This window comes from Heterodontus francisci, chromosome 8 (genome assembly GCF_036365525.1).
Source record: "Heterodontus francisci isolate sHetFra1 chromosome 8, sHetFra1.hap1, whole genome shotgun sequence".
Classification (NCBI taxonomy): domain Eukaryota; kingdom Metazoa; phylum Chordata; class Chondrichthyes; order Heterodontiformes; family Heterodontidae; genus Heterodontus; species Heterodontus francisci.
Window position 1 is genome coordinate 93,120,893 of NC_090378.1, and position 20,825 is coordinate 93,141,717.

The 20,825-nt window shown below is 39.6% G+C and overlaps 1 protein-coding gene across 1 annotated transcript in view; it reads left to right on the top strand.

Moving 5' to 3' along the window:
• uhmk1 (U2AF homology motif (UHM) kinase 1) overlaps window positions 1–20,825 on the top strand; it is a 33,376-nt gene that overhangs the window by 4,071 nt on the left and 8,480 nt on the right. Inside the window, exons 2-7 of the mRNA XM_068037730.1 lie at window positions 7,242–7,534; window positions 11,762–11,953; window positions 14,473–14,567; window positions 16,502–16,578; window positions 17,220–17,315; window positions 17,487–17,575. Coding sequence (XP_067893831.1) covers window positions 7,242–7,534; window positions 11,762–11,953; window positions 14,473–14,567; window positions 16,502–16,578; window positions 17,220–17,315; window positions 17,487–17,575 — 842 coding nt within the window. The remainder of the gene's footprint in view (window positions 1–7,241; window positions 7,535–11,761; window positions 11,954–14,472; window positions 14,568–16,501; window positions 16,579–17,219; window positions 17,316–17,486; window positions 17,576–20,825) is intronic.

The window sequence follows — 20,825 nt, forward strand, 5'->3', positions numbered from 1 at the left end:
TGATGGGGGAGCCCAGCACATCAATACGAAAGAGAAGGCTGAAGCGTTTGCAACAATCTTCAGCCAGAAGTGCCGAGTTGATGATCCATCTCGACCTCCTCCTGAAGTCCCCAGCATCACAGATGCTAGACTTCAGCCAATTCGATTCACTCCACGTGATATCAAGAAACGACTGAAGGCACTGGATACTGCAAAAGCTATGGGCCCTGACAATATTCCGGCAATAGTACTGAAGACCTGTGCTCCAGAAGTTGTCGCGCCCCTAGCCAAACTGTTCCAGTACAGCTACAACACTGGCATCTACCCTGCAATGTGGAAAATTGCCCAGGTATGTCCTGTACACAAAAAGCAGGACAAGTCCAATCCGGCCAACTACCGCCCCATCAGCCTACTCTCAATCATCAGTAAAGTGATGGAAGGTGTCATCAACAGTGCCATCAAGCGGCACTTGCTTAGCAATAACCTGCTCAGTGACGCTCAGTTTGGGTTCTGCCAGGGCCACTCAGCTCCTGACCTCATTACAGCCTTGGTTCAAACATGGAGAAAAGAGCTGAACTCCAGAGGTGAGGTGAGAGTGACTGCCCTTGACATCAAGGTAGCATTTGATCGAGTATGGCATCAAGGAGCCCTAGCAAAACTGAGGTCAATGGGAATCGGGGAAACCCTCCGTTGGCTGAAGTCATACCTAGCGCAAAGGAAGATGGTTGTGGTTGTTGGAGGTTAATCATCTGAGCTCCAGGACATCACTGCAGGAGTTCCTCAGGGTAGTGTCCTAGGCCCAGCCATCTTCAGCTGCTTCATCAATGACCTTCCTTCAATCATAAGGTCAGAAGTGGGGATGTTCGCTGATGATTGCACAACGTTCAGCACTATTTGTGACTCCTCAGATACTGAAGCAGTCAGTGTAGAAATGCAGCAGACCTGGACAATATCTAGGCTTGGGCTGATAAGTGGCAAGTAACATTCACGCCACACAAGTGCCAGGCAATGACCATCTCCAACAAGAGAGAATCTAACCATCTCCCCTTGACATTCAATGGCATTACCATCACTGAATCCCCCACTATCAACATCCTAGGGGTTACCATTGACCAGAAACTGAACTGGAGTAGCCATATAAATACCATGGCTACAAGAGCAGGTCAGAGGCTAGGAATCCTGTGGCGAGTAACTTGCCTCCTGACTCCCCAAAGCCTGTCCACCATCTACAAGGCACAAGTCAGGAGGGTGATGGAATACTCTCCACTTGGCTGGATGGGTGCAGCTCCAACAACACTCAAGAAGCTCGACACCATCCAGAACAAAGCAGCCCGCTTGATTGGCACCCCATCTACAAACATTCACTCCCTCCACCACCGACACACAGTGGCAGCAGTGTGTACCATCTACAAGATGCACTGCAGCAATGCACCAAGGCTCCTTAGACAGTACCTTCCAAACCCGCGACCTCTACCATTTAGAAGAACAAGGGCAGCAAATGCATGGCAACACCACCTGCAAGTTCCCCTCCAAGTCACACACCATCCTGACTTGGAACTATATCGCCGTTCCTTCACTGTCACTGTGTCAAAATCCTGGAACTCCCTTAACAGCACTGTGGGTATACCTACCTCACATGGACTGCAGCGGTTCAAGAAGGCAGCTCACCACCACTTTCTCAAGGGCAATTAGGGATGGGCAATAAATGCTGGCCTGGCCAGCGACGCCCACATCACATGAATGAATAAAAAAAAGTGTTCTGTGGCTTCGTGTAAACTGATTACATGCAAATTTCCCCAGGGGAAAGGCGCAACTGCTTTGACTGTTACACCATAACCTTACAGGAAATTCTGGGATTTTTTTTTCCCGGGGGTGGTCTTATTGGTGCTTGTAGCCAATTTCTTTACAAGTGCTTTACATCCAATGAAGTACTTTTTCCAAAGTGTCGTCGTTGTTGTAGGAAACCAGTAACCTATTTGAACACAGCAAGGCCCTGCAACCAGTAAATGAGATGAGCAAACCAAATATTTTATTTTTTAAAAAGACGGATGTTAATTGTGGGAAAATATTCGCCAAGACACCAGGGAGAATTGCCTTGCTCTTGGAATAGTGCCATACGATCTTTTACATCCATCAGAGGGAGCAAATGGAGCCTCTTCAACTTAATGCCTCATCTGAAAGGTGAATGTAGGACAAGATTATTTCAGCCTCCGATCATTCTAATGTATTGTTTCAATTAAAAAAAAAGAGTGCTGCCTGCTTCTAAAGGAGTTTATTAAAATTGAATTACAATTTATCTGATGGTCTGAATTAACTTTCACTCCATTCTGTGCCAGCAATTTTTTTATTCTTTAATGGGATGTGGGCATTGCTGGCAAGGCCAGCATTTGTTGCCCAATCCTAATTGCCCTCGACAACTGAGCAGCTTGCTAGGCTATTTCAGAGGGCAGGTAACGACAGCAGATTTCCTTCCCTAAAAAAAAAAGGAAATTAGTGAACCAAATGGGTGATTATGACAATGATGGTGTCATGGCACCATTACTCTTTTTTATTAAAGAATTGAACTTAAATACCACCAGCTGCCATGGTGGGATTTGAACCCAGGTCTCTGGAATACTAGTTCAGTGACATTGCCACTACACCACTATCTCCCCATAACATTTAGTTTCCAGTGTCAGTTTTGTGCAATCATGCAGTTTCTTCCCAGTCTACAAAAATGTGGCGAGTTTATCCTGGCCTTACTCCTAAAGCACTTAAAAAAAAACTACACCCAGTATGAAAAGGTCCCATGCAACACTTATTTTACAGTTGTATCTATTCTAATCTTCCATGCATCTTAAAAGGCATTGTGCAGTGATGAGACAGACAAGCTACTATGCATGATCAGGAAAAAGCTTATTTTTTGTGGTATATGTGCTTTGAAAACATAAAATTATCCTCCGTCAGGGAACATACACTGTACCCACGAGTGGTTAAAGGCTGTGCCCAAAAAGGGCTTGCTCAAAAGGAACTTTTACAAGTCAGCTCCATAAACAGAAATTGAATGAAGTCAGCAGCCATTATGGTGCAAAAGCTGGGATGAAAAGTAGGGTTTCCTACTAGGTAAATAATGGTAAGCACGATGGGACTTGCACCTAAATTTATCATAGGCACTTAACAGCATTTCTAAAAAGGTTCAAGTCTGTTTCTCTGCTTGTACAAATCCCTTTCTAATTTCACTTTTTTTATATTTTTCCAGTGATTTCAGGTCCTGGCACCTCCATTTACATCATATGGCTCAGCATTCTGAATGAAAGGTGCATGTGGACCATATTGGAAAAAAAAGTTTCCAGTCAGCATATTCCCCTTGCATTCACTTTTTGGTCAGGATGAGGATGGAAGAGCTTGAGCTGCCTATACCACTAGTCACAAAGGACTTGAAACTTAGTAAATTGCATCAAGGACCATTGTATATATTTCACCTGATCCATAAATAATTGCACTCACATCTAGGAAGCTTCGTCATGATTTTACACAATCTTTACTCTTCTTGCTACTGTCAATATACCTGAACAACATTACAATTAAGTCAGTAAATTTACCCTTTATAAAAAAAAAAGAGTCAGCTACATGTCCTCCAGCCTTCATTGCAAGATTGAGCAGTATGCATATTGCATGCAATTTTCTTTTACAGACTAATCTAAACGAATCACAGCAGAATAAGTACCACAAGACAGTCTGAGAATTGTTGTATGCGTACATGATAAACCGCTTGGTCACAATGATCACGGCACAATAGTTTTCACTAACTTAGCAAACAGCACATGGCCATAGCCAAACCATAATAGAATAGAATCATAGAATGGTTACAGCACAGAAGGAGGCGATTCGTCCCGTCATGCCCATGCTGGTTCTCTGCAAGAGCAACTCAGATATTCCTGCTCCCTTGCCCTTTGCAAACTGCAGGGCAAGTATTGAGCTTAGTAATAGACAATAGAACATTACTCAAGAGTAAATTTAACAAGGCTAAATGGGTATCCTTCATAAAACATGAGATGGATGTGCTAAGTACATATCCAGATGCAGTAAGCACAAAAGTGGATTACTGGAATGAAAGGGATCAAGAAAAAACAAGATTCACAAAGCTTGTAGATAGTCACAGGATCAAATGCAAGATTATGAGGTTAACAAACAAATACAACGTTGAAACAGTAGGTAGAGGGATGAGGGGTTCAAAACCATAAAGGGCTCCTGTGGAAGTTGGTGAGAGCGGCAGGCGATTTGCTAAATTACGACTAGGAGTTTTTGAAAGCAGGAGCTCACTAAAAGTATATCAGACATCAAGCATTTTGTGCACTCTGGGCTTTTGGCAGTGAAAGAGTTTCTAAGTAAGTTTAAAAACAAGAAACTCCTAACAGGGATGAACTATAGAAATGAGAAGAAATTTCTGATGTCATTGAGTATCAAAACACCAAAAAGATTCTGAGACTGCAAACTGACAAATATGGTTTTTATATTAAACAAGGTTGACTGCCCATACCAACAACTACAAAGCTATTGGTCTGATATCAAAAATTGGAAAGTGGACGGCATCAGCTATCAAAAGTTGAGTGGAAGACCCCCACTATGATGAAAATAACTCAATGAACTGCTTCAGAAGGAGTAGATTGTCGATGATCAATCTGATGGAATATGATTGAGAAGTGATGTAAAAAAAAAAAAAGGTGTAACTAGACTTCCAGGGATCCTTTGAAGTTCCAATTAGACAATCTTTTGGAAACTTAAAATCAGTGGCTGTTAGACAGATTGGTAACCCTGTAACAAGGCCAGGATGCTATGGTTAAAAGTGAAAGGAGCTAGGTTGAATGGTGGAGAGGGGGAGTGTGTGGATAAAGAGTTTGTGCTGGGATCCTATCTATTCTTGGAATAGATAAGTGGTCTGGATTTGCAGTTTTTGTGCAAGATAGTTAAAATTTGGAGGCAAAATCTGGATAGTACTGTGGACCCAAAGATAGCACCCAAAATCTTAAAGAGCTCACGAGAGTTTAAACTCCGGTGGCAAATAAAATGGATACATATACCATATGAATAGGGTAAAATGGTCAAGGAGGAAGGTGAAAGAGGCTTAGTGCTGTTAGTCGACTTGGTATCAATTTCTAAACAGTATGTTGTGGCAATAAAGAGACTGAGTAGGATGCCAGGTTATATTGGTCAAACCAGTTAAGCTCGAATACTTGAGAAGTTATAGCTGACATTCAAAGTGCACAGGACCAGGTGCATTTGAAGGACTGCATAGGAGGTTGGGTGCTGTGACTAAAAGGAGATTTGTGGTTTTTTTTTCCAAAAAAAGGAAAAGGAGTCAAACTGAATATATCTTACTTTAAATTTTAAGGATACAATATTAGATGGATTGCTTACTTTTATTTTTTTTTTTAAAAACCCCTTCTAGTATTGTGTAAAGCAATTATACAGTGATTCCACCCATCAGTCCCACCTGCACAACTGTCATTCACTACTTCATATAAAGAGGCCATTCTAGTTTTGGAGGCTCAAATCATTTTAACCATAGAAAGCAACTTTCAATATCTAGTGCATCTATTCTTAAAATCTTGTTTTGCAACAAAATTTGCTTTTTTCAAAGAACACCTTCCAAAGAAAGAACTTGCATGTATTTAGAGGATTACTATATCTTCAGAAAGCTTCTTGAAGTGTGGTCACTGGTGTTATAAAGGCAAAATGAGGCAGCCAGTTTATACGCTGGATTCTGAAAACAGTAAATTGAATGACTGGTTAATTTGGAGGGGTGGGTGTTGGTTGAGGGAGGAATACCAAGAGAACTTAATTCCCTTCAGATAGTGCCATGGCATCCATTACATTTACTTGAATAGGCTTCAGATGAACGTCACATCTGAAAGATAGCCATACAGCATTCCTTGGCTACTTCAGAACTGCAAGTGTTAACTAAGCAGGTCTGATACCTCAATGTGGGAAATAGATGTTCTTAAAAGGGAGAGGGCCAGAAAGTATGATATTCATTTTTCACAAAAAGATCCTATTTAAAAGTTAAGTAAATGACTTCTATTTAGATTCTTTATAATATAGATGAATTTAACAAAAAGATTTTCAGCTCAGTGATGGAACTCTTTTGAGTCAGAAGATTGCAAGTTAACAACTCACTAGGTTTGACACCTGAGCAGTACAGATGGAGTGCTACACTGCCAGAGACATTAAACAGGCACTCAGGTGGATGTAAAAGATCCCAAGGTGCCATTAAAGAGTGGAGTTTCCCTGGTGTCCTAGCTGACATTCTACCCGCATTCAACACCACTGACAAGTTAATTGTTCATTCAGCTCACTGCCTGGTGCAAATTGCCTGCTAGATTTGCTAACAAAACTGAAGTGATTTGGGATGTTCAGGGGACACGAAAATGCACTATAGAAGATATTTTTTCTTCTAGTTCTTAGAAATAATTTTACAAATTTTTTTTTTTTGTTTTTAAAACTGAACAGCTCCTGAATTTAAGTATCCTCTCCAAATGCCAACTTCACTAAGGATTTGAAACAGCTACAGTGATGACTCTCTCTCCAGTGGTGGAGTTGAGCTTAGAGAAGTACTTTCTACCCAGACTTGGGACTGTGAGAACACATGCCTCGCTGCCTTTCTCAATTGTTCGTCTTACTTCAAAATGAGGTCAAAGCTTTTGAGTGACAATTAAAATAACCAAGATTGTTGAAGTAACCTGATTCAGTCATGGTCTTTTCTGATTAGTATACTTCCCTGAACAAAGTATTTTCTTCAAGCAATTCCTCATTGGATACATAGATCAGTATTCAAATTTTCTAAAGCAAGTAATAGGAGCAGCAACACTCACTCTAATCAATAGTACTATAGAAAGATTTGTAAGTTAACAGTTGTGTACCTATTTAAAAACTAATTTTGGTAGGCTATTTAATATTTGTAGTTTAAAACTGACCATGACTTCCAAAAGGAAAATATTCACTAGGTAACCAGTTTATACAAATGCAAATGTTAGCAAACGTGCTAACATTAGCAAAGTAACAGGCCTTCCTCTAGTGCAGGAGACCATAAAGATTTGTAGTTCAACTGATCTCCAAACAGTGCAGAAGAAGTGGCAGCATGTCACGAGTTTGTTTCACGTTTCCTGTGCTCAACGTTAATACTAATGAATAGGAATCTTGTAGCAACAGTTGCAAACAAAAGCAGTAATTGTATATCCAGTTCCATGGAGGTTTAATTTATATTTTCCTCTTTATATTTCCAGTGACTTTATACGGGAGATTTTCTAACTTGTCCTACATGAACCAACGTTGTAACTGCATTTTGCTGGAATTGTTGGATGTCAGTGTCTCTGAGCTGCTGCTACACTCCATTAATAGAGGCCATTCAATGTGGATGATCCAACACTGTGCTCGGGATGTTCTGAATGCACTAGCTTTTATTCATAGAGAGGGTTACGTACATGCAGACCTCAAGCCATGTAATATCCTCTGGAGTGCGGAGGATGAATGCTTTAAACTCATTGACTTCGGGCTGAGTTTTCAAGAAGGAAATCAGGTAAATAGTGAAGTGAGAGTTCATTAAATGTAGGAGTGCCGCATAAGTGTCTCAATGTCTGCTAAAAACAGATAACTAAACACTTAATGCTCTTCAAACATGTAACCATACTGATTAAATACACTAGTGTTGATTTCCATCTAGGTTAAATTAATTGCAGAGAAATTCACCTGATGTAATTTCGCAGAATGGTTACAGCACAGGAAGCAGCCACTTGGCCCATTGTGTGCACTGGCTCTCCAAGTGAGCAATTCACTTAGTGCCATTCTTCTGCCTTCTTCCCATAACCCTGTACATTCTCTCGTTTCGGGTAACTAATTCCCTTTTGAATACCTCTATCAGAATCTCCTCTGAGGCTTCTCTTCTGCAAGGAATACAGTCCCAAATTCTCCAATCTATCTTCGTAAATGAAGTTCCTCATCCCTGGAACCATTCTCTTGAATCTTTTCTGTACTCTTCACATCTTTCCTTAAATGAGTAATGCGCCCAGAACTGGACGCATTACTCCAGCTGAGGCTGAACTAGTGTCTTATACAAGTTCAACATAACCTCCTTGCTCTTGTACTCTATGCTCCTATTAAAGCGGAGGATACTATATGCTTTAATCGGCCTGTCCTGCCACCTTCAATGACTTACGCACATATACACCCAGGTCCTTCTGTTCCTGCACCCCCTTTAGACTTGTCCACTTTATTTTATGGTCATCATGTTCTTCCTACCAAAATTAATCACTTTATATTTCTCTGCATTGAATTTCATCTGCCACTTATCCACCCATTCCACCAGCTTGTCTATGTCCTTTTGAAGTTTTATATTATCCTCTTCACAGTTCACAATGCTTCCAAGTTTCATATCATCTGGAAATTTTGAAATTGTGCCCTGTACACCAAGGTCTTAGGTCATTAATATACATAAGAGCAAGGATCCCAATTGACCCATGGGGAATGCCACTACATACCTTCCTCCAGCATGAAAAACATCCATTAACCACTACTGTTTCCTGTCACTCAGCCAATTTCATATCTATGTTGCTACTGTCCCTTTCATTCCACGAGCTATAAATTTGCTCAAGTCAGTTGTGTGGCACTGCCTCAAGTGCCTTTTGGAAGTCTGTGTGCACCGCAACATCTGCAGTGCCCTCATCAACCCTCTGTTACCCCTTCAAAAAACTCCAAGTTAGTTAAACACTATTTTCCCTTACAAATCTATGCTGGCTTTCCTTAAGTAACCCACATTTGGCCATGTGACTATTAATTTTGTCCCGAATTATTGTTTCTATAAGTTTCCCCACTGCTGAAGTTAAATGGAGTGGCCTGTAGTTGCTGGGCTTATCTTTACATCCTTTTTCGATGAAGGGTGTAATATTTGCAAATCTCCAGTCTAATTTCCTTTTCTGCAGCAAGGGAGAGATACAGAAATTGATGACAAGATGTCAGGGAACCTATTACTCTGATCTGCAAGAATCTTGGCAGTTTGAAAGTGATTATAAGCAATTATACACAATACAAAATTTCCAGAATTGCACTTAAAATATACAACTTTATATTTCCCATAATAGCTTAAATCATATAGCAGTCAGCAATCACATTCTAGCTCTAAAAATATTTCAAGCAAGGAGTTGAGCATTTTATAGTGGGGTAAATGGCAGTTTAGACAACTTACATTTTTTCAAATCAAGCAGAGGAAGGTGTTAGGGGCTGAAATTTCCAGAACTTGGCAACTCGTGGGGACACTGCACGAATGTGTTGCAGCAACCAGGTTAAATGTTCGTTTTATTACATGAGATTCAAAGGTTTCTGCATTAGTCATTGAGGAATTAAATTCACAAACGTCTCCACTTGAAATTGTATCACTTGACATCACTATGAATGAAATGAACAAAGAACAGTACAGCACAGAAACAGGCCATTCGGCCCTCCAAGCCTGCGCCGATCTTGATGCCTGCCTAAACTAACACCTTCTGCACTTCTGGGGCCCATATCCTTCTATTCCCTTCCTATTCATGTATTTATCAAGATGTCTCTTAAACGTCGCTATCGTATCTGCTTCCACCACCTCCCCTGGCAGCAAGTTCCAGGCACTCCCCACCCTCTTTAAAAAAAAAAAAAAACTTGCCTCGCACATCCCCTCTAAACTTTGCCCCTCGCAGCTTAAACCTATGTCCTAGTAACTGACTCTTCCACCCTGCGAAAAAGCTTCCGACTATCCACTCTGTCCATGCCGCTCATAACTTTGTAAACCTCTATCATGTTGCCCCTCCACCTCCGTCGTTCTAGTGAAAACAATCCGAGTTTTTCCAACCTCTCCTCATAGCTAATGCCCTCCAGACCAGGCAACATCCTGGTAAACCTCCTCTGTACCCTCTCCAAAGCCTCCACGTCCTTCTGGTAGTGTGGCGACCAGAATTGCACACAATATTCTAAGTGTGGCCTAACTAAGGTTCTGTACAGCTGCAACATGACTTGCCAATTTTTATACTCTATGCCCCGACCGATGAAGGCAAGCATGCCGTATGACTTCTTGACTACCTTATCCACCTGCGTTGCCACTTTGTGACCTGTGGACCTATACGCCCAGATCTCTCTGCCTGTCAATACTCCTAAGGGTTCTGCCATTTACTGTATACTTCCCACCTGCATTAGACCTTCCAAAATGCATTACCTCACATTTGTCCGGATTAAACGCCATCTGCCATTTCTCCGCCCAGGTCTCCAACCGATCTATATCCTGCTGCATCCTCTGATAATCCTAATCATTATCCGCAACTCCACCAACCTTTGTCGTCCGCAAACTTACTAATCAGACCAGCTACATTTTCCTCCATATCATTTATATATATTACAAACAGCAAAGGTCCCAGCACTGATCCCTGTGGAACACCACTAGTCACAACCCTCCATTCAGAAAAACACCCATCCACTGATACCCTCTGTCTTCTATGACCGAGCCAGTTCTGTATCCATCTTGCCAGCTCACCTCTGATCCCGTGTGACTTCACCTTTTGTACCAGTCTGCCATGCGGGACCTTGTCAAAGGCTTTACTGAAGTCCATATAGATAACATCCACTGCCCTTCCTTCATCAATCATCTTCGTCACTTCCTCAAAAAACTCAAATTAGTAAGACACGACCTCCCCTTCACAAAACCATGCTGTCTCTCACTAATAAGTTTGTTTGTTTCCAAATGGGAGTAAATCCTGTCCCGAAGAATCCTCTCTAATAATTTCCCTACCACGGATGTAAGGCTCACCGACCTATAATTTCCTGGATTATCCTTGCTACCCTTCTTAAACAAAGGAACAACATTGGCTATTCTCCAGTCCTCTGGGACCTCACCTGTCGCCAATGAGGATGCAAAGATTTCTGTCAAGGCCCCGGCAATTTCTTCCCTTGCCTCCCTCAGTATTCTAGGGTAGATCCCATCAGGCCCTGGGGACTTATCTACCTTAATGCTTTGCAAGACACCCAACACCTCCTCCTTTTTGATAATGAGATGACTGAGACTATCTGCACTCCCTTCTCTTTGGTGAATACTGATACAAAGTACTTATTTAGCACCTTGCCCATTTCCTCTGGCTCCACACAGATTCCCATCTCTGTCCTTGAGTGGGCCAACCCTTTCCCTGGTTACCCTCTTGCTCTTTATATATGTATAAAAGGCCTTGGGATTTTCCTTAATCCTGTTTGCCAATGACTTTTCATGACCCCTTTTAGCCCTCCTAACTCCTTGCTTAAGTTCCTTCCTACTGTCTTTATATTCCTCAAGTGCTTCATCTGTTCCTAGCCTTCCAGCCCTTACAAATGCATATGAACTTCTTGGATTCTGCTAACCAGATGTTAAGTTAATTACAAAATACTGCATCAAATGAGACCTAATGTAGCACCTATTGTACAAACGTAGCTTAAACTTTAAGTGGCAGTTATAGTCAAAAAGCTAGTAAGTGTTGCTTGATTCATTGTTTAATTGTTTCTTTGGCACATGGACAGTTAATTTCGTGGGCAACGTGTTTTTCCAATAAAACCCTTGAACATCAACTTGCATTTACCTAGCATCTTAAAATAGTAAGATGTCCCAAGGCACTTCACAGCAGTATTACCAATCAAAACAACAGGTGCAGAAAGACAATAATTTGTTTATAGGGCTACTGGAAATTGACCCACTCAAGGGTAGAGTGACTGAATTTACTTAATCATAATTCTAAGATATTCTTTTGTCTACTGTATACAGGATGTAAAATATATTCAGACAGATGGTTACAGAGCTCCCGAAGCAGAGTTACATAATATCCTGGCACAAATGGGCTTGGAAAGTAATACAGAATGCACAACAGCAGTTGATATTTGGAGTCTTGGAGTAATTTTACTGGAAATGTTCTCAGGAATAAAACTGAAGGAGACCATCAAATCTCCACAATGGAAGGTAAGAACCAAACAATTTATTGGGCAAGTAATTAGGCGATGACGTTTTAAAAAAAAAGTCATGCAACACTAAATTGCAAGGTAACAAAAATTTAAAATGGAAGTGCTTTACATGCATTTAGAAATATAAATTGAAATTTAATAAACCGGCATAGGCTGGTTGTACCGAATGGCCTGTTTCTATGCTGTAAGTTGTATGTAAAAAAAAAAGGCGGATCCCACCCCACCATCATATGCTCAGTTTACAAGGCAAGAGAGAATTGAGAATTTTGGGATTGGGTGGGACAAAGAAGAATGTACTTCTCTTTCCTTCAGCAGCTTCATACCACCAATTTTGTGCATATGTCCACAAGTTAACAAATGGAGTGTAACTAGGCAACAGTGGTGCTCAGTGGCTGCCAGTTTTAATCTGGAGCCAGGAGGAGCACCTCCATTCCTTTTGGCTCCATGTTCAGGTAAATTTTAAAAACTTCTTAGCCACTAGGTGGTTGCGTCCAGCAGTCCCTTTTAAGATGGCTGCTTTATCCTGAGTAAATTGACCACAGCATGCAGAGCTCAGCGATGATCCAATACTGGAAGGGGGCCTGAAATAGGCTTTGGGTCCTTGAATTGCGCAAGTAACTGTTTAGGAGAGAGAGGAGAGAAAATTGCCTTATGCAAGTGCTTTAAGCAATCCAGGCTGCCACCAAAAAAAAAGTATGTTTTATACATGCGTGAGCCTTTTAAAGATGCAAGGTGAATACTATGTTTGCAGCTTTATTTACAAAGTCACCAAGTTCAACAATACATCCAGAAAATTGCAGCAAGCAATGCACAGTCTTAATCAGAGTGGCAGTATTAAAATTTGGGATCCAACAGACTGAGGTGGAATAGAGTGTCCAAGAGTGTACAGACAGTCCACTGACTGCAGTTACTTTGTACAAATGACATTTTAATCCTGGAGACTGGATGTATAAAAATAAACAAAAAAAAGAGAAATCTTGCAATAATGAATTTGGCTTGAAATTAAAAAGGCCTACAAAATTATGGCAGGACATCCAGGCATGGGTCTCATTCTCCCATTTTTGCACCATGGACCACTTTTCCTTCCCTCAAGATAATGGCCTGATTTTGTAGTACAAATGGAAAAACTGTTACTGTTTGCCATCCTTACTCCTCTGAAATGGACAGTAACAGTTAAACACTGAAATCCAGAATTGTCACCAATTCTATGCTTCTGCACGGGGTGTGCTGTTGAAGCTACAATCAAATTATTGAAATGACTAAAACTTGCCTATTTACTGGTCTCACTATGCAATGCTTTAATGAGGTGTAGCTGGGTTTTTAATGGTGTACAAGTCTCTAAATTACTACTGAGCAGCCTCACTGTCCCTAAAAAATAATTTTGCATTTGTATTTCAAATTTCTCCATTATGATTAACTTCAATTCACATTTTAATTTTATGCTATTTCAGCTTGTACCTTAATCCCATATGTATGCCCCAATCATTTATTACGCTCTGTTTAAAAATTTAAGTTAGTGAAAAATTCAGTGCATTTTACTTCCTGGTTTGCTGAATGAGAGAATTCTTGGATGTAATTAGCTGCTTCTCCTGCTGCTGGATACCTGAAGATCTCCTTGACTTGGCACCAGATTCAAACTGATTTAGGTAAAGAAGAAATCCATGCTACAACAATTGCTAGGTCTTGGTCAGCTTTGCTGCTGACTGAAATCCAGGCTGTAGTATTTATACACCTTAGCAAAAAACATTTGCTTTATTAATGTTGACTAAATGTTACAAATTTTATATTATCCCCTCATATGACAGAGCTGTAATGCAAGAAGTTTGTATGCCAAATTTATTCCAGTTCTTGCACTCAGCATCACCATCGTGGGAACTGAAATATTTCTACCAGGACAGAAAGCACTGTTGCTGTGTACCTCCTGGCAGCTTGTTAGAGTTACATTGATGCAAGTGTCAGAGCAAGTTAACCACCTGCCCCTTCAGGTTAGAAAATAGTACTGCAAGTCAATTTTTTTGTAAACTATCTACAGATTATTTAATGCAGCATATTTCAGTTACCTCTCACGCTGGATGGTCAAAGATCGATTGTCCCTCATCATAATTGTGTTATTTGTATGTGGGACTCATGGAGGGGAGAGTTGCAACAGGAGAGAGAGAGAGAGAGAGAGAGAGAGAGAGAGAGACAGACACACAGAGACAGGATGTAGTTGACGAGCGCCTGTCCAAGCATTGTTGTGGCAAAGTCTCACTTGCAGTTTTGGACTGTAAAGTTAAAGTTTGTAATTTTGAGCATTTTCCATCAGCCAGAGTGTTCTATATTTCCTGCAACCCCATCCAATTTTGCCTTGTTCTTACACATATATATGCAAATAGAGTTTTCATACCTCAAAACGTGGGGCCACAATACCAGAAAAATTCTTCCACAACTTGTAAAAGATTAATAATCTAAATCTTCATTATAATTACACTTGGGACTTCTGCTGTGATCTAAATGTTTCCATTTTATTCTGTCTAGGCAAACAGTTCTGCAATCATCGATTCCATTTTTGCAAGTAAAGATATGGTATACTCGGCGATCCCAGTTTATCACCTCAGAGATGTTATCAAAAGGTTAATTATACTTAAACATCTTGAACATTACTAGTTTTTTCTGAAAACTGATTTATTTGAACTTTTACTCTCTACAGCCACATACATGCATACACATTTATTTAGGCTAATTGGGGATAGGAGTATAATCTTCATTATGTATGCATGACACTGGAAAGGTGTCTAATGGGATGATTATGGATGTCAGTTCAGCCAGAATATTCATGTTCACAAGCTTTCACTGTTGGGCAAAAAGTGCCATGAAATAGGAACTTAAGTTTTTTTTTAAAGTATCCTTTTCATGTTCACAAAACATTCTAATGCTTCACAACCAATGAAGTATTTTGAAATGTAGTCATTGTTGATATGTAGGCAAAAGTGGCAGCCAATTTGCATGCAGCAAGGTCCCACAAATAGCAATGAGATAACTACTAGATAATTGTTTTTCATTAATGTTGATTATTAAGAGATAAGTGTTTGTTTTACACCAGGAGAACTCCTTCTGTTCTTCAAATAAACTTTTACGAAAGATGGAACTTTGATAAAGCAGCACTTCCTCAGTTTAATACTCATATGTCAGCCTAGATTGTGTGCTCAATACACACTGGAGCGGGGCTTTAACCCACAACTTTCTAACTCAGAGGTGAGAGTGCTACCACTGAGCCAAGCTGGACACCTTTATTGTACCTTAAATTGGCTCATTATTTCACATCCATAATGGCACTTCAAAGTAATTATTGTATGTGAATTTTACTGTTATAATTAAATCGTTCCTCAATGAAGCAAAGGAAGCCTTCAAATTGCAAGGATTTTCAAAAGTAACTCAACTGGTCTTTAATGGTGTAATCTGCCATTAAAATCTAAACATGGTGCTTCAAGAAGCTAGCAGACATTTTATGTGTGCTTAACAATGATCATGAGGCGTTCAACCGATCAAAAAAAGCTTTTTAAAAATGGATATGTTACAAGTTGCAGGCCTGCTTTTAGATATTCTCTTGGGTGTAGCAGTACTTGTCTCTACGATAATGGGTCTGAGCTAGAATAGCCCAATATCTAATTATACCATAGTGTATCCGAGGTGTAATAGGCCCCATTGTAATTGATTGGTTAATTGCATTTGCCACATGCAGTCATATTGCTTTTTCAGTTCTCCTGAAGGCAGACTGAGAAACACTTAAACAAATATGAAATGTTAAACTAATTTTACAGATAGGAAGCAAATACACTAGTCAAATCCCACTCAGTCCCATTTATTTCTTTGAAAAGTGGAAAAATGAGCTGCATGCCCAGTTTTGTGTGGGCTGGCTTTCTAGTTTTTGGATTTACTTTTCTTTCTAGGCAACTTCTAATTGTAAAATCTGCATTTTAACTTAAGTCTCCATGCTTCTGGCCTGTAGCCCATTGTCTCATTTTTAAAAACCTGTCATTATCTGGAACATGGATTTTCCCCTTGTTAATTCGGACGTCAAGAATCAGAGGCGCAGTGTCTTGAATCTTTCAGATGTAAAGATTTAAATGCAACTCAATAGCAAAATTGGAATAAATTAATGATCAAAATCCTGAAATGAGAGTTTGCATCAATGGTGATTATAAAATCAGAAAAGGCCTTTCTGAGCACAAGATTTTCTGCTGGTTAAAGTAGATTTCATTTTCAGATAACTGTGCAACAGGGCTACATTAGCTGTATGTATTTTAATCTTTCGTAAAGCAGTGCTGTGTTTTAATATGGCAACACACTTTTAGTAATAATGTGATATTACAGAAGATACTTTCAATTTAAAAACCAGTCCTGATAATTTGTATAAAACTGATCAGAAATTCTTAAGATTACATCACTATGGATACAAGAAAATCATTGTTTGCAGCCAATTGAAAAGACATAGATGTTTATAAAGTTTAAGTACTCAGTTTACAATACTTGACAAATTTTTCTCCTCCCAATATTTAAATTATAGTATGCTTCATCCTGACCCAGCACAAAGAACTACAGCAGAACATGCTTTGTATAACCCTTTCTTCAGCATTCCCTTTGGTAAGTTCAGTATTCGACATATATTTCATGTTCTTGAGCCCAAAGTGTAAAATTTTACAAATTTCTACAGAGATATGCAGCATTAGAGTTTACATTTAATGTGACTATATTGTGAATTGTATTGGAGCCAAGAGACTTGGAGATCTGCCCTTTGTGTTCCTTTGCTTTGTACACAGCTTTGACATCCATTGATGGGAATATTGAACAATGGTGACAAAATGGAGGAGAAAACTTGTTTCTATTAACAGATGTCTGGAAATGTCTTTGATTCTGTCTATGCTGCTGAATATGCCAAACAAAATAAGTAGGGTTGCTGGCTTGAGTGAACTGATTAGCACGTTTAATACATGCAATATATGTCAGTATATCACTAGAAACAAAAAAAGATACAAATCTCTGTTTCCCATCATCTGGTAAAAACCTACATCTGCTTCCCTGGTATTTTAGTCACCTTTCTATTCCTTCCAGTTTTGCTTTGGGAAGAACACTTGGACTGACCTTCACAACACACCTGCAAAGTCTCAGCTGCAGTGCAATATAGAGACATTCATACGTCAGAAAACATTAACTTATTCTTTTGCATTTTAGTTAAAACTGACAGCTGAAATTAAGTGCTCACTGTTAATTTTTTTTATTACTAGCACCACATATTGAAGATTTGGTTATGCTTCCAACCCCAGTGCTGAGACTGCTCAATGTTATTGATGATAGCCATCTTCAGAGTGAAGAATACGAAGGTCAGTCGGTGTCACCTTTCACTTATGTGTAGCTATTTTCAAAACAATTAAGTAGTGCTAAAATATTGGAAAGGAATGAAGTTTGGCATGGACATCTTGAATAGGTAATGTTTTTAAACACATTACTGTATTTGAATTTAATTTAAAAATCTAGTTTGCTTTTCCAAACAGATGTTGTGGAAGATGTGAGGGAAGAATGCCAGAAGTTTGGACCAGTTATGTCTCTGCTTGTCCCAAAGGAAATTCCTGGTAAAGGCCAGGTAAACATTTCCCATAATGTGTATTGTATTTCCTCTATTTTCAAAGTTAGATAGGGTTGTTTGCTTGAGGAAAATGTAATATTCTGAATGAGAAGGCAGAGCAGCTTGATCCAGAGACTGATGAAAGCAGTACAGCTATTTGAGAACTAAAAAAAAAAAAAAAAAACTTGCATTTATATAGCATCTTTCACAACCAGATGTCCCAAAGTGTTTTACAGCCACACTGAAGTACTTTAAAGTGTAGTTACTGCGTAGGAATTGTGGCAGCCAATTTGCATGCTGCAAGCTGTACTGTGATAATCAACAGAAAAAACTGACCTGGTTAAGAGATAAATATTGGCCAGGTCACAGAGGATAACTCCCCTGCTGTGCTTAGAATGAGTGTCATGAGATCTTTTACATCACCTGAGGGGGCAGACAGGGCCTCAGTTTAATGAGTCACCTGAAAGGCACCTCTGACAGTACAGCATTCCCCAATACAGCACTGGAGTGTCAACCTCAATTTTTGTGCTCAGGTCCTGGAACGGAACTTGAACCCACAACTGTGCGACTTAGAGGAGACTGTGCTCCCAAATAAGCCATGGTCAACACTTAGTGACTTAAGTGACAGAAGATTTATAATGAGCAAACTGTAGCATATTTCCTTCCCGAGTTTCCATCTCTTTCGGCAAGTGAATTGTTAAATTTCAAAGGTGAGTTAGACCATTGGGATTTGGATTTTTATTTCATAGCCTTTATTAAATTATCTTTAGTGGTTATAAATTCCATTTCCTCCCCATGTATTCTTGTACTTAAAGGTCAAGGATATCACTTCTACAAATAAAATCTCCAATTAAAAGTAGACCCTTTGCTCAAAAGATGAGCCTTACTACGCATTTTCCCACTCTTCATTCTGGCATCCTTCACATATCACAGGGGTAAACTCATACTGACAGTAGGAAATAATTCTGCGATGGTCATGTCAGACTACGCATTGGCAGTAGGGTTGGATGAATGTATTTTGCATTACCACTAAGCAGATACAAAACTTCAGCAACATTAGGAGTCTTTCCATTAGTTCGACATTTGCATCGTGGCCCAATCTTTAGAAATAAAAGTGAGCAACCTACATAGAATGATACAGCACAGGAGGCTGCATTTGGCCCATTGTGCTGGAGCTTTGAAAGAACTATCCAGTTCCCTTTTGAAAATTATTGAATCTGCTTCCACCACCCAGACAATGCATTCCAGATCATAATTCACTGCATAGAAAAATTCTCATTTTGCCTCAGGTTCTTTTGCCAATTATCCTCAACTTTTGTCCTCTGGTTACTGACTCTTCTGCCACTGGAAACATTTTCTTACTGTATCAAAACCCTTCATGATTTTGAACAATTTTAATGAAATCTCCCCATAACATTTGCTGCCCCAAGAACTCCACCTTCTCTGTCCACGTAACTGAAATCCTACGTCCCTAGTAACATTCTAGAAGAAAATCTGTGCCCTCTAAGGCCTTGAGATCCCTCCTAAGGTTTGATGCCCAGAATTAGACAATACTCCATCTGGGGCCCAACCATTGATTTATAAAAGTTTAGCATAACTTCCTTGCTTTTGTACTTTATGCCTCGGTTTCTAAAGAGAAGGATCCCATACGCTGATTTGTCCTGCCACCTTCAAAAATTTGTGTACGCACGCTCCCAGATCTCTGCTCCTACATCCACTTTGTTTTTTTTTTAACAAAAGGGATGGTTTCTCTGATTTAACCAGCAATTCTATTCTTGATGCAAGGATTTTATGTAGACAAAAGGCTCAATCTTACATTTACAGTCAGTCTCCTACAAGAGGATGTTGGAAAGAAGTTAATTTATCTGTCTTACTGGATCTTCATTCTTGAAATGAAATGAGCTTCCATATGCCATGATTTCCCCCCAACCAGTTCAGCAGACCTGTTTTGTTTTAGAATCAGAGCATAGGTATGAAATTGGCATAACCTGGGTGAGGAAAGACATTTTCCTCCTAGCCTTTGCCCCTATCTAAACACTCAAAGCAGAAACTACTGGAAATATTCAAACATACAGCATCTGAGGAGAGAAAGAGGTTAATGGCCTTTCATCGGGAGGTCATGTGCTTCTTACACCCACCCAAGCTTCTGCAGTATGTGGAGATAATTCCAAAGAAAAGTATTCAGACTTCTGTCCCATTCATGTGGTTTGGATTCAGACCCAAAGACAAAGATGTAAATCCATTGCCCTCCAATACCTTATTTTAATAGTTAAAGTATTACTTCACAATAATGAACCCAACTTATAACAAACCTAACTACTAGACCAGATTTCCTCCCCAAACAGAAACTGGTCCACTACGATAAACATTTAAGCAGAAACTACCCGAATACAACAATGGAAATGAAGCTGAAGCTAATGCAACACCATTTCCTTCAACATGCCCTTGTGCATTCAACCTGAAAGCAGTTAGTGTGCACACTCTTTCTCCCTGCCCTCCCCAGTGCAACAAGTGTTCTACAGCCAATGGAACAGATTGTTGAGCTCTACTATAGTGAACATCCGGGTAATCTTTTCTAACAGTTCCAAGGGAGTTTGTTAATAGTGAAGTTCAACTGCATGCTAATTTAAAAATCAAGACATCTGCATATTAGATTTTATAAAATGTGATACAAGATACTACTTAAATCAAGGCTGAACACAACTTTCAGATCTCATTGTTGAACCAGTAAAAATTGGATTGAACAGTTTAATGCACAATAAAACCATATTTTTCTATAATAGAATATACGGCACAAACAGGTTATTCAACCCAAGCAGTACATGCTCCACTCAAGTCTCCTCCCATCCTTCCTAATCTATCAGCATACCCCTCTGTTTATTTAGCTTCCTCTTAAATGTATCTGTTCTATTTGCCTCAACTACTCCCATTTAGTGGCGAGTTCCATATTCTCACCACTCTCTGGGCAAAAAGTTTCTTAATCTAGAGAATTCAGAAGAATGAGAGTCAGGATTGATGTTACTTTAGATAGATAATCCGTAAGTGTTATATCTTGCCAGCTCCTCGGGTGTAAAGATTTGTGATGTTTTGCAATTACCCTACTTAAATACAAATAAAAAAAACCAATCTAACTCATTCTCAAGGAGTTAACCACGAAAAGGTGAATAGTCAACAAGATTCAGTTTCAATTAAATCCCATTTCTTCAAGAGGAGCTGGTTGGTATAGCTGCTGTCAAGACTGAGAAATGCAAAAAGTAAGGTAGTTTAA